At 40.5% G+C, this 14843-nt stretch overlaps 1 protein-coding gene across 3 annotated transcripts in view; it reads left to right on the top strand.

Annotated features, from left to right (window-relative positions):
• Positions 1-14843, top strand: part of si:ch211-196i2.1 (collagen alpha-1(I) chain) — an 80359-nt gene that overhangs the window by 45449 nt on the left and 20067 nt on the right. For all 3 annotated transcript variants that reach the window (XM_010877645.3, XM_020053053.2, XM_020053054.2), the window contains 23 exons: positions 108-227; positions 976-1014; positions 1411-1464; positions 1854-1907; positions 3303-3410; positions 4799-4852; positions 4970-5023; positions 6825-6869; positions 7071-7124; positions 7232-7276; positions 7411-7464; positions 7600-7644; positions 8844-8897; positions 9039-9083; positions 10399-10452; positions 11202-11246; positions 11404-11457; positions 11669-11776; positions 11866-11919; positions 12114-12167; positions 12365-12409; positions 13615-13668; positions 14310-14354. In XM_010877645.3, the coding sequence (XP_010875947.3) occupies positions 108-227; positions 976-1014; positions 1411-1464; positions 1854-1907; positions 3303-3410; positions 4799-4852; positions 4970-5023; positions 6825-6869; positions 7071-7124; positions 7232-7276; positions 7411-7464; positions 7600-7644; positions 8844-8897; positions 9039-9083; positions 10399-10452; positions 11202-11246; positions 11404-11457; positions 11669-11776; positions 11866-11919; positions 12114-12167; positions 12365-12409; positions 13615-13668; positions 14310-14354 (1338 nt within the window). The remainder of the gene's footprint in view (positions 1-107; positions 228-975; positions 1015-1410; positions 1465-1853; positions 1908-3302; positions 3411-4798; positions 4853-4969; positions 5024-6824; positions 6870-7070; positions 7125-7231; positions 7277-7410; positions 7465-7599; positions 7645-8843; positions 8898-9038; positions 9084-10398; positions 10453-11201; positions 11247-11403; positions 11458-11668; positions 11777-11865; positions 11920-12113; positions 12168-12364; positions 12410-13614; positions 13669-14309; positions 14355-14843) is intronic.

Here is a 14843-nt window from a genome sequence, read left to right as displayed (position 1 = left end):
TCCAGCCCCCACTCATTTGTACAGTTTAATATGACTGACTGTTAGTCTTGGAACTGAGCGGACGTTTTATGTGCTAATTTACCTAATACCAATAATGTTTCTATCAGGGCCAGTTGGGGCCTGAGGGGCGTGTTGGGCGGCAGGGGGATCCAGGACCCCCGGGCCCTCCTGGCCTGCCTTCTTTTTACCTGTGGAAGAACACTGTTGAGGAGTGGGCTGCGTTTCAGGTGAGTCAACCACACACATCAAACCTGTCCCCACCAAAAACTAACATCAACCTCACCCCACCTCAATTAACATCAAACTCATTCTACCTTAGTTAACATCGACCTCAACCCACCTTAATTAACATCAACCTCACTCCATCCCCCAACACCAACCTGTTAAACCTCTACTCCAACTCCGAATCCCACCCCAAAAACTCCAAGGCATTTCTGGAAAATATTCTGGATTTCAAAAATAGTGGATTGTTGGGTAAATTCATGTAATTTACCCAGACGTTTTCCCAGACATCACAGGTTTTCCCAGTCTTTGACCCTACACTACAGTTGCTGTGAGCACTTGGGGTCTGACGACATCTGCAGGCTGTTTAAATAGTATGACTATCAGTGCGATGGAATATTGCAAGGACATTATTGAATAAAGATGAAGTGTAAGAATAAAATAATAGTGATGGAAACTTTGTTATTCTGGTCTTTGAACTGAGACATGTGGCCAGAGTGTCTGTTTCAAATAATACATTTAGCTTTGATTTTACACTTAAAACGATGACATGGAACTGAATAAAACCAGAAATGCTAAGCCTGAAAAAATCTGACAAACTTTATTTTATGAGTAAAATGTCCCTTTGAGGTGGCAATTATATGAATTATGGTTATAATAATGCTGGAATCAATATATAGTATATATTATTACATTATTTGGATTCTTGCAGTGCAAGTGAAATAATTTGTCATGTTTCCATGTTTCTTCCAGCATACATCTTTCTACCAGTTGCTCTACGCGGGCTGGCCTGTAAGTAATGGACATTTCTCCAGTAACTGGGGTTTGGAGTAACTCTGGAGCCTGCTATTATTCTCTTCCACCTGATAATTAATTGCACCAGCCTACAGTACCTGGTCTAAATCAGTCCCATATTAAAGGGGAGTAATTGAAAAAGCAGAGGAACTGTCTTTGAGCTCCAGGGTTGAATTAAAAGACCCCATATGGTACACTACTTTGACCTGAGCCTAATGGGTCCTTGTCAAAAATAGAACAAAGTACAAGGAATAGGGTGCCAGAAGACTGCAGAGGTAGTCGACTAGCTTGAGAGAGACTATTTGGGACAAAATACGGGTCTTACAGAGTTTACGGGTCATAACATTCACTGCAGGCTGTGGTTCTTCATCACACGTCTCTGTGTGCTTGCAGAGGGAGCAGGGACCCCCGGGACCAGCTGGAGAGATGGGGAAACCAGGCCCACAGGTGCGTGAAACCCCGCTTCCTGGCAAACTGAACGTTTGGTTGTGGCTCTTCATCTGGATACTCCACCATGGAGTACTGGTTTAAATTGCGTAGTAATGATTAAAACTGTTTGTCCCGTCTGTCTTCGTCGGGGGATTTGGCATCAAGCGTAGTTGCACTGGATTTTCCTTTGACAAATATTTGGATGTTATTATTCTAATAATGTTCCAAGCCCTGGCCATCTGCTCAGATGAAATTAGGCTTCTGTCTGAATCCAGTTCCCTACATTCGTTCTACATTACAGCAGAAGTGTTGATTAATACTGTTTGGCATTTGTATTGTGAATGACACTTTTGTTTTGTCTATCCGGCTCGCACTTTCTCCCTATCTGCCTGTCTTGTTTGACCCAGGGGCCAGCAGGTGATCCTGGCCTACGAGGGCCTCCGGGGGTGATGGGAGAAATAGTAAGTAATGATGACAGAAGAAATGAAGAAATGTTTGTGGCCACGTGCACCTCCTGTAGATATATACCGGGCTAAGCACAATACCAAGAGTCCCTTTTCCCAGTGGGCGCTGGTCAAAAAGAGTTCCATTGAGATCCATTTTAGTTCAAAAACTTTTTGTTTGAGCATTGTTTGAGCATTTTCCATAAATCTTTGCCTTTTGTAGAAACATTAAATGTTTTTGGACCTGGATGTCCTTAGTCACAATGAAAGCAAAGGGGACTATAGATCTGTCTCCACCAATACTTCAATACTGCTAGCTCTAATTTGACTAAGATGCCTGAAAGTTCCAGAATCTACTAAGTTGTTTGGCCAGATGGTAAGTAAAATGGCGGCATTACAAGAAGCAATTAAATATGCGAAATGTTAATATTATTTTGCCTCACCCTGTTAGTAATTTGTAATATTTTCATGACAAAACAACATGGCCGCTATGGACCAATAAACATTAAGTGTGGACCAATAAACTTTAGTGTGGTCTGGCAGATCACACTAAAGTTTATTTGTACATTATAAATAACCAGCCAAGGATATTAGTAATGTAAGAACATGGCACATATTTTGCAAACACTGTCAAGACTCAACAAAGACAAAAACATGTTAAGTAGTTTGACAAAGCATTTCAATTATATGAAATTCAACTATTTATATTTTCTAGGGTTAAAATGTGGTATGTTTGGGTAGGAGGAATATTTTGGCATTCAGCTCAGAGAAAGTAACTTTTGGATGACTTCTACTATAGGCAAACGTGTTGAGAGGGTTTAGATTAACTAAAATCGGATGCTTTCAGAGTGTGAATTCATTTAAATGGATATACTGTACTTATTTGGGGTGCAACCGCAGGAGGCAATATTGTGTAATCCTAGCCTGTCAGAGACCTCAGCTGAACTGAACAATACAGTGCCGTGACGTGATGGGTCTTACAAGACAACCCACGTCAAAGAATGCTGAGGTTTTGAGTACAGTTGTACTGTAAACTCTTCCTCTCTGTCCAAGAATGTGGTTTCTGGGCTGTGTGGCACACATGTTGCCAAATTCACAACCATATCATAGATCCTAAGGTGGTGCTGTGTTTGTCGTAGATCTTCAGCCTCTGATAGGGTAGTGCTGTGTTTGTCGTAGATCTTCAGCCTCTGATAGGGTGGTGTTGTGTTTGTCGTAGATCTTCAGCCTCTGATAGGATGGTGTAGTGTCTGTCATAGATGTTCAGCCTCTGATAGGGTGGTGCAGTGTCTGTCATAGATCTTCAGCCTCTGATAGGGTGGTGCAGGGTGTGTCATAGATCTTCGGCCTCTGAAAGGGTGGTGCAGTATTTGTCAGAGATAACAGCCTCTGATTGTGTCTGCTGTATTACAGGGTGAGCCAGGCCCAAAGGGTGTGGCCGGCAGACCAGGGCTCCATGGGAAAGATGGAGAAAATGGCCAGGATGGCCAGCCTGGGAGGCCAGGTGATCCTGGGCGGCAGGTGAGGTCAAAGACCACTCAGTAGTGACATGATAACTCTTTTATATGAACGCTTCTGCTGAGCCAGTATATATTCCCTAAGAGGTGTGCTATATAAGGAGAAGGATGAACACCATTTCAGATGTTCTGCCAGCAGTGGTTCATTTGAGCCGGATCCTGCCAGGAACAGGATCCAGCACCTCTCAGATTTTCCTCAGTTTGTTCCAGCACGTATTTTGTCACAGATCCGGTCTGATGTGCATGACTTGTCTTTTTCCATCACTGTGTTCGCTTTGCACTTTTAACACTCTACTAAAAGCAAGCAGAGTTCATAAATGTGCCTATTCCTGTAGTATCTTGCACCCTCAGCACTACCTGACAAGATTGTGAAAGGTTTAGCTTTTTGTATTCAATCAATCAATCAAATGTATTTATAAAGCACTTTTTACAACAGCAGTTGTCACAAAGTGCTTTTACAGAAACACCCAGCCTTAAACCCCAAGGAGCAAACAACAGTAGTGTTGAATTTCAGTGGCTAGTAAAAACTCCCTAAGAAGGCCACATTTTAGGAAGAAACCTAGAGAGGACCCAGGCTCAGAGGGGTGACCAGTCCTCTTTTTGCTGTGCCGGGTGAAATATTAAGAGTCCAATTGGAATAATTAGTAAATGCATGTGGGCTAAATTCAGAGTCTACTTAAATTTAGACTAGGTCAGAAGTATGACCAGATGGACTAGGACAGGGACAGCAACGGGCCCTCCAAACCAGGTATTCCCCAGGTGTGGACCAGGACCTCATGTCCTCCTAAAGTTTAAAACAGGAGGATACTGGGGAAATTCAGAAAATGCATTCCTCATATCAACAACAATTTATAGTGGAGAAGGAGAACTTAGTGGGGAAGGAGAACTGACCCAATCCCCCAGCACAATAGAATAGCAGCGTAAGACCTTGGGACTTCCACTATTTGCGCTACCGATGTGCTTTATTCACGTTGATTTGCCAACTTCACCCATGTCTCTCAATGTGCCCCAATGTGTTCCGGGACCTCCTGATATACAAATTAAGCATTGTATACCTGTGCTTATAAACCGAGTGCTTTAAATCCTGAATGCTGATTGGATGATACCATTATTTGTATATAGACTCTCTGTTGTATTTGTATTTTGTGATTGCCCTACCTCTTAGACATCACCTTGCACAAACATATTCGATCTGTAATATATGTAATATATGACTCTTTATTGTATTTTGAATGTTTATATCTTGTGTACGTTGTCCAGCCTGTTTTATGCTTTGTCTTGGCCAGGTCGCTGTTGCAAATGAGAATTTGTTCTCAGTCGATTCTCCTGGTTAAATGTTTTTTTTTTTTAAATGCTTAATTATATGGATGACTGCTGTCTCACCATGTGTAGGGACCGTTCGGGTACAGGGGGGAAGGTGGTTCCAAAGGAGAAAGAGGTGATGAGGTGAGGGTTAAACAGTGAACCACCGGCATGATCAAGAGTACCGATCAAGAACATCTTTCTATGATTTGTTTAATCACATGCTTTAAATATGTACAATGCTTCATAATGTGTTATTAGGGCCTAATTGGAACCAAGGGTCCAAGAGGGCATATGGGAGGACCGGGTGAGAAGGTAATTTTAAGTCAGTTGTGATTGTTGACTATTGTTCCATAATTACTATAGTACCTCACTGAATTATGAACATCCCCAGTCTTCATTGGTTAAGATTATTTGTTGGAACATGCTGCTCCTTAGTGGATAGAATTAGTACTACACTAACTTATTGCTCTTTGTACAGATCACATACATACAGTTTTGCCTCAGAAGTCTTTGGATTTGGAGACACTGGCGGCCAAAAGTTTGGAATAATGTGCATATTCTTCTGTTTCAGAAGGAATTGTATTACATTTTTCACCAAAGTTGCATTCTACTGATCACAAAGAATAGTCAGAACATTACTGATGTAAAAACAGCAGTCTTTTTTGATCAAATCTAGACAGGTCCGATATACAGCAGCCATCACTCTAACACCTTATCCTTGAGTAATCATTCTAAATTGCTAATTTGGTGCTAGAAAATCACTTCCCATTTTATCAAACACAGCTAAAAGCTATTTAGTTTGTTAAATGAAGCTTAACATTGTCTTTGTGTTTGTTTATGATTTGCTACAGTATGCAATAGACTGGCATGTTTTAAGGTAAATAATATGTCGAAAAAGCCAAAATATAAACCGTTATCTGTACAATGCTTGACATTTCATACAAAGGTGTATACTACAGCCTTCAAAGACAAAGGACAACTGTCTTTAACAAGGACAGAAAGAGATGTGGAAGGCCAAGATGTACAATTAAAGTATATCAAAGTCTCTAGTTTGAGAAATAGATGCTGCACATGTCTTCAGCTGACAGCTTCATTGAATTCTACCCGCTCAATACCAGTTTCATGTACAGTAAAAGACTTAGGGGTGCAGTCATTATGGGAAGTATTGCAAAGAAAAAAGACACTTTTGAAACAGAAAACAAAAAAAGAAAAGGTTAGAGTGGGCAAAGAAACACATACATCGGACAACAGATAATTGGAAAAGTGTGCTATGGACCGATGAATTGAAGTAGTTTTTGGTTCAAACAGGACAATGTATTTGAGACGAAGGGTGAAAAAAAAGATGGCGGAGGAATGTTTAACACCATCAGTCCAGCATGAAGGAGGAAAGGTGATGGTATGGGGGTGCTTTAGTGCTGGAAAACATGGAGATTTATACAGAGAGCAATGAACCCTAAACAAGGAGGGATATAATTCAATTCTCCAACGCCATGCCACCCCCTGCGGTCAGAAATTAAGAGGGGCCAATCTCATAATGCAGTAGAATAGTGAATCCTCAACATACTTCTAAATTATGCAAAAACTATTTGGGGATGAAGCAGTCCTCAGGAGTACTGACGGTGATGGACTGGCCAGCACAGTCAACGTTATATAAGACTTCCAATGAACTTACTGTGCCTTCAAAATAAAAGTGTATAAAACGGAATCACAGAATTTAAAAAAAGAATAAAATGGTATTGGCCAAAAAATAAAACAGATTATGGCAAGTCCTATAGGAAGCGTGGAGTGAAATGTCACCAGATCTGGACAAACTGACAGCTAGAATGCTAAGGATCTCCAAAGCTGTTATCGCTACATGTGGAGCGTGAAATACTTTGAAGTAGTTTAGGTTCTATGTTTTTTACATTTCCACGTTGTTAATGTCCTGAATATACATTTTAATCAGTTGAATGCCACTTTGGCCACTTTTCCATGAGAACAAAATCTGTAATAATAACCTACATAATTCCTAACTTTTGGATGCCAGTGTACCTATAATTCTCTTGAATGCATTTAGCTGATTTCTTTTTTCAATCTCTCTATTGTGAATTCAATGTTTTGCTTTGTCCTGTAGGGCTCTGTTGGTTTACCAGGCCGACCTGGGTTTGTCGGTCCTCCAGTAAGTGTTTCTTTCACTTTGTGTTCAGAAAAATACCATCAAAGTGCCCTATTATTCCTATGGGTGCATGTCAAAAGTAGTGAACTTTATAGGGAATAGAGTGCCATTTGAAGCTGTCTCTTTTGTCAAGCTGGCTTGTTTGGTTTGCATCCTCCTTTTCTCCTCTTTGACATACAAGTATGTCTCTTGTCTTCACTTCAGGGACCTCAGGGACTCAGAGGGGCCATGGGTCCCAATGGGTCCCCCGGACCTGATGTAAGTAACTCAGGCAATTCTACAATACTAAACTGTTACGTACTGGCCAGCGTTTGGTACAAACGTTGAGTGTGTTATTGACTTGTGTCCATGTGTTTGTGAAAAAGGGTGAGGCTGGGTTTGATGGGCCCCCAGGGCTTCCTGGGTCAATGGTGAGTATATTGTATCCTGGACTTGTCCTACTATGTATTGTAACATACAATAAAGCACAGGATCCCAATGCTTTGTAATGTATATAATGCTTCCATATAATATCAGTTATTGTGTGTATTTTTGTGTTGCTTAGGGAGCTGCAGGTTTAACAGGACCTGTCGGCGCTCAAGGTGTTAACGGATCACAGGTGAGGTTACATTTGGATCCCAATGAACATGGGTCTTCACGTTGTTTTAGGTGGTGTATAAACTTGACAGCAACTTTACTGTTAGCTATTAGTTTTTCATTGTCAGTCTAAAAGTAATTTGCTGTTATCTTTTAGGGAGAGCCTGGCCCTGTTGGAGTCATTGGCCCCAGAGGACCCCAAGTAAGAGGATAGGTTTGCTAGCTGAGTTTTCTTTGTTTCATAAATAAAATATTCTCAAATATTACCCATTTTAACTCCCAACTCAGTGATGTCCAATTAGTAGATAAAACCTTGGCTAGACTTTACAAATTACAGCTGCTAAGTACAACCCTATTTCCAAAAAAGTTGTGATGCTGTGTAAAATTAAAAATTTTAAACAAAATGCAGTGATGTGCAAATCATGTAATCCCTATATTTAAAACCTGTATATATTGTTCATCATTAATGGTGCCTTCACAGATGTGGAAGTCAGCCATGTTATTTGCACGAATGCACCCCCGTACCATCATGGATGCTGGCTTTTGAACTGTGTGCTGATAACATGCCGGATGGTTCCTTTCCTTTTTAGCCCAGATTCCCAAAATGAATTTCACATTTTGATTTATCAAGACTTCACCTCAGTCCATCTTAAATGAGCTTGGGCCCAGATAACACAATGTCATTTCTGGATCTATATGTGGTATCTTCTTTGCACGGTAGTGTTTTAACTTGCATTTGTGGATGCTGTGACAAACTGTGTTCACAAAAAATGGTTTTGGAAGTGTTCCTGAGCCCATTCAGTGATTTCTTTAGTCAACGGTCAGACTCTTTGTGAGGAGCTAGCTAGTGATCTCCTCAGTGAGCTAGCTTACTCTGATCATCTATCTCCCTTGTATGGGCAAGTGCCCTTGTATGGATGTGAGAATGTAAAAGGTCATTCAAGGACTGAGGATGTAGTGTTCAGGGGTCTTCTTTGCGACTGGAGTCAAGGGATAATGTTATTGTATCAACTCCCAACAGGCTTGTGAGAGCAGGACACTATGACTTGCATCCACCAAAACACACTGAGTTGTTCTGTGTCTCTCTACACTACTCAATCAACCAGATTGTTACCCGAGAACAACATGCTTGGAGGAAAATGCTCATCCTGCTAATAAATAGCTTTTGCACCTAAGGATGTTGATAGAGCAGCTCGATGGAATGCTTTGCTGGTCCCCACCTCCCTTAGCCTAATAAGCCTATAGTTGTAAGTCCTTTATGTAGTTATATATATATATATATATATAGTTATACGTCCTATATGTAGTTTTCTCAGTGGTCTATGCCCATGAAACTATAAGGAAAATGCTAGTGATATTCTATGTACATTGCCCAACCCTGTTTTGTGCTGCTTTCACCAGGGGCCCCAAGGGTTGGATGGCGAGAATGGACCTCCAGGACTCCGGGGAATTCAGGTCAGTCTCGCTCAGCTGCACTGTAATTATCCACATCCGAGATTTGGAGCAGATAATTGACTGTCAAATGGATTTCAAAATGTGGGTGGGAGGGGCTTACTTTAATCTGAGGTGAAATGTACTGTTTTCCTGTTTTCACAGGGACGGTCTGGTATGAGTGGTGCCCTGGGTCCAAAAGGTGACCATGTAAGTCTCTTCTCTCATAAACATAATTCTGCCCTGAAAAATTATGCTAACATCAACCACTCTAACTTGCCTTCACTGGAGTGACCTACTGAGAAAAGGATTAAACAATAGAGTGAAACGATAGAGAACTCAAGCCAAATCCAAAACTGAATCCAAACCAGTTCCAGCAATAAGCTAAATAGATAATTAGTTAACTGCTGTAGCAACATTTTATCACAATGAACAGATTTTAATAAAGCAGCAACTGTCTTTTCTGCCCTGAGTAAGTGCGTTATGGAGTTAGCTGGCTCAGCTACTGGTGATGAACATAATTAGTGCCCAGGAGAAGGTAGCTGTTGTGGGAAATGATTTGTTAGTAGATCAAGTGAATTAGGCCAATAATAAGTGTGCAGTGAGAATCAATGCAGGGCAAGTTTGATTACATGGGGCGGTTTTATTAATCTGGCAGCGATATACCAGGCTATGGCATCGAATGCCTCTCCTAATGCTTATATAGCGTTTTGCCAACCCAACCACTAGCTATGAAATTCTTTCTTCCTAGTTTTTCCCTACTGGTGCAGCTATCTGTGGACGGGGTTAATATCTTGGTTGTGCTGTACAGGTTGTGGCTGGGAGACATGTATAGGGAGGTGCATAATGACCCAGTACCACTCAGGGTTGGGGGGGGCATGGCATCCAGAGGTTTACTTATCACACTATGGTGACTCCCTCAAGCTGCATAAGGATGCATAGATTCTCCAAATCCCATTGGGAGTTGTTGCGCTAGAAAATATTTGTAAAATACATTTGTGAACAAAAAGCTGTATGTTGGGACGGTGTGACTACAGCTTTAAAGTGCTGACTGTCAGTTTTAATTTGGACATTTCATCCATTGGATTTACCATTTAGAAATGACAGTTTGTTTTGTTTATAGAACACCCATTTTCGGGTACCAAAACGAATTGGACAATTGGCTTCCAAGGTGTTCCATATTTGGCAGATGTGTTTGTTTGCATTGTCAGTGCATGCACGAGAAAGCAGACAAAGTCTAGTCTTGATTCTAGGCTTTGCCTTTGGAGAAACCATTTGCATTTCATCTTTGTTGCTGTTTCTGACAAGATGATGACCAAGGAAGTGTCTGTATTTGTCAAATCAAGTCAGTCACAGACAGAAACCGCTGCTTTTTTCTTGTCTTAAGTCAGTGTTCCTAAATATTTCATTATTTAGAATGGGAACAGGAATTTCAGTTTACAATTTCACAATTGACTACAGTTTAGATGGATTGATCCCAACCCTACTATCCAACCCCATTTGTGTTTCTTTTCTGCTTCCTCAGGGGCCTATGGGGAAAATGGGTTTAAGGGGTGAGCCAGGTTTCGAGGGGCCCATGGTGAGTAGAATAGTACCCAGTACTAAACCCACCTAAACATCATTGTTCCTTTCAGAAACACACACACAAATTTTACATGTGCATTTTTGTAATATAGAAAAACGCTCTTCTCCAGAGTGACTGAGTGCATTAGGATAGCTAGGTGCAAAAAGAGTTTGATCATGTAAACAAACTCTATTACAATCCAGTCTAGCCTGAGGCAGCCACTATATACTACCAGCTAATGGCTTACAATTGTTTTGTAATCATAATGAACAAGCAACAACTGCCTTGTTCTGGTGTGAGTCGGTACTAACGAGAAAGCTCAGTTATGGTGCTTGGGTGCACAAAAGACACTGCGTTTTAATATTAGCAAGTCACATTGTCTGAATGATGACCACAATATATTTTCACAGGATATTAAGATACCTATTTAGAGAGGATGTTAAATGCTGGAATGGCTCAGAAACCAATGCCCAGGCAGTTTGCATGTGATTCTCCTCTAGCTATCAGTAAACCCTACACAGTGTTTCATATATAATGCTGTTATCATTTGGCATGTCCTACAAAAGATTAAACACTCTGTCAGTTTATGTTGTCAATCAATTATACTGTTGTGTTTATAGATTAGACACATTTTATAATCATAAAAGGGAAGATGTATTTAAAAATGACTGTAATTTGATAAGCCACCATGTCTATTTGCTGGAAGAATGGAAATCTAGCTTAAAGGAACTAACAGTCCCTTTTCTGTCATTCCTTGACTGAAGGGGCTTTTGGGAACACAAGGTCCAGTAGGTGTTCCTGGTGTTACTGTGAGTATTAGGGCTGCATTTCCAGAAATTCATTTGGAATAAGATATAAAACATTTTTGTATTGACTTGAGTCAAAACACAAGCATTAGGTTGTATGCTTTATTTTACTACTAGCTGTACTTTCCTCTGACCACTATCTATTGTCTGACCTCCATAGGGGAAGAGAGGACCATTTGGAGACAGGGGAGACCCTGGACCAAAGGGGAACCGAGTAAGAACCCACCCTCTGGAGACCTGTACACTTTCAGCTGAACTATAACTATTAATTCACACATTATTGCATGATGTTGATTGTATAATCTTTATTGTATGCTCTTTGTTGTATGATCTTTACTTCATGATATTTATTGTATGATCTTTATTGCATGATGTTTATTGTATGATCTTTATTGTGAATGAGTATTGTGAAATGTCTCTTTCAGGGTGTTCAGGGTCCTTTAGGAATTCAAGGGCCTCAGGGAGAGAGGGGCCCAAGTGGTTTTCCTGGATTTACAGGGTTCAAAGGTTATCCTGGCACAAAAGGCATTCAGGTTAGCAATTTCTCTGTCTTATTACTCTATCTGAAGTTATAATACCACTTAACTACTAGAAGTGATGGAATTTTTAACTCACCTTACAGGGGGAGAATGGAGAAACTGGCCCTCAGGGAAAACTTGGCAGAGAGGGGCTGAAGGTCAGAGAAGACTTTCATTGGAACATTTACAATGTCATTCTTTTATCACTCTGCCTATTCAAATTGGTCAGAATGATTATGTTCTTAAATAGTTCCAAACTGCCATCTGTACTCCACTATGTTTGGGTAGAATCCAATGGAGTGCCATTTCACCCAGCTATAGTTTAAATAAAAACCTCTGTGTTCCTGTGAAGGGCAACAGGGGAGCAGATGGACGAAATGGCAAGCCTGGACACAGAGGGACCAAGGTAGGACACTGTTGCATTGAATGTGTTTATGAGGGTTCCAGAAGTTACCCACTAACTTTCCAGGCGTTGCCAGGTTAGCAACACTTTCTGGGATTTCTAAGTACACAGATTTACGGGAAAGCTACTGGAATGATTCTTTAATTCTTGCAAATGATATTTGAATGGGATTCTGATTGGTGCTACCCCCTTCTACGCAGGGTCGTATTGGACAGAGAGGGCATGTTGGCCAGCCTGGTTCACCGGTAAGCACAGCCACTAGTGGAGAAATGGGCTTATCTAATGGAATGACTTAAAGCTTCTGCAAATTATCTTTTCAATGTATATATTAGTCATTAAGGCACTCTTACCCAGAGCAACTTACAGATAGTGAGTTTCCCTGATTATCCCACTAATTAAAATGCACTCCAATATCTTAATGGCACAGTTAGCGATTTTGGTAATGGGTTAGATGAACTTGCGGGTATAAAGGGAGTTAGAGAGAGTTTTATGGACAAGTAGTGACTAGCATTACTGCAGACTGGAAGCCTTTAGGAAAAGCTATCGTGCAAGTTGTTTCCAAAGACCTTCAGATCACTCCCTCATTCAATATGCAACCAGAGATATAAAAAAGTATCTACTAGCTCTGGGGAGTGGTCCTGTAAAAAACCTGAAATATGGCTTAATTCCAACAAATTCCTAAAACTAGATTTGTCTTATCTACCAATTCCAAGTGGAACTCACTTGGGCTCTACGGCTCTGGGAAACAGAAAGCTCAACAAAGTTTAGAATAGTAGACCACTTTCCTCACTACTCTGATCATTTCTAAGCCCTCCCACCCTGGTCACTTGCTATTCCATACAGCTGGGGCAGACAGGCAGTACAGGTAAATCATGACCAAGAATAAATCTATTCTTTCCTCCACTAATGTTCTCAATGGAATCAGGGATTGTCAGCCAAGTAAAACAAAAAAGTTGGCACTGTGTACAGATGCATTTCGAACAAAAACCGTAGCCAGCTCACTAGCTATAGCTATCCAAGTAAAAAAACATTAACCTTTCAGTCAAGCTGAAAATGTGTGTCTCAAAAACAACAGATTTTAGGAATAGAAGTCAATGAATTAAAAATGAAAATAGTGTTTAACAATATTTTAAACACTTAAAATAACTTTAAATGTATAGCAGCTCTGTGCTTAGGCAGTGGCAACCGCTTTTACAGGTCTTAATATATCATAGCAAATGGATGACATTTGTACAGGGACCTGGTTTGACTCGTAAGCACTACTTTCCAAACTATTGGCTGCAATTACAGGAACGCTCCGGAGTGAATACCTAAATCTGCCCAGGAGTCATATTTGTAAAGACAGCAGACTGCTGAATGTTCTCTTATTATGTGTATGTGTGTGTGTGTGTGTGTGTGTGTGTGTGTGTGTGTGTGTGTGTGTGTGTGTGTTGGCACTTGTCTTCAACAGGGTCTGCCAGGCCCACCTGGGACAGAGGGACCAGAAGGAAAGCCTGGTACACAGGTTCCCATTCTAGATCATATTTCAATACCAGGATCACACCACTGAAAACACTAAGCCTGTTTAAATCCACACTGAGCAATGTGTCCAAATACACCACCAAAGAAAAGTATCTCTGTTGCCTGTCTTTTTTCTTGTCTTCACTGAATATATTGGCAGATCTTTGGGAAGACATTTCTAAGTTTTCTTCAGAAATAATAGCTGTAATAAAAAATAATATTAAACTGTCCCTTGTAGGGTTAAGAAATGTTTATCCCTAATTCCCATTTTTCCAGAATTCCAAAATGGAAAATTATTGGAAAATGGAAAATTATAAGAAACCAGAATTGTGTATACTGACCGCAGGCTTCTTTAGATAATTATCTGTGGGGAACTCAAGCTGTTCTGGTTCTGAACAGAAGATGACAATCTTCACAGCCCTGCCTCATGTCAGAGTTACCAAAAAAACTTGAGAATGCATTTTGAAATTCATCACTCATCAACCTCAATCTCATATCATTACATTTTAAAGTAAACATGGCAAGAAGTTGTTTAAATGTGTAGTTATGTAGTCACTGTTAATGGGGGGGGGGGTCTGTGTTCTCCACAAGGGTTGTTTAGGACTTCTGTTCATGTATACTGACAGTAGTTCTCATGTGTTCCAGGGCATCTCTGGTTCAGTAGGAGTAACTGGTAATAAAGGCCTAATGGTAAGAACAAGCAGAGACATTGTGCAAAACAAATGAAATGCATATTTATATCATAGATAGTCATACAATACACATGGTTCACTTAAAGGCCGTTATGGAACTAAGTTGCAATGAGAACTTCTCATTGTGACCTTTATGTTTAAATGCACAGGGTGGTCAATGATATCGGTCTCCCAGCTCAGCTATTTTTGGCTGGGCAGTGCGAGGTGCTGAAATAAATATAAACACCTTATCACATTTTATTGGACACCCCTGGATTATATGACGTTTTTTATATGATTCATGACCAGGCAATCAAAACAAACGCAGACTTGGACCAGAATTTTAATAGCATTGGAAAGTACTTGATACAGAGCTAGTTAACAATATCGGGTGTCTCTTCACGGTTCTAAACGGGAGCTGTAAAAGTTTGTGTGAGTGGGTGGGTCAGTGATATCACATTATCGACACACACACACACTCACACACTCTCTAATATAAACTTAAGAG

This window comes from Esox lucius, chromosome 14 (genome assembly GCF_011004845.1).
Source record: "Esox lucius isolate fEsoLuc1 chromosome 14, fEsoLuc1.pri, whole genome shotgun sequence".
Classification (NCBI taxonomy): domain Eukaryota; kingdom Metazoa; phylum Chordata; class Actinopteri; order Esociformes; family Esocidae; genus Esox; species Esox lucius.
This window is presented reverse-complemented; position numbering and strand designations above follow the sequence as displayed.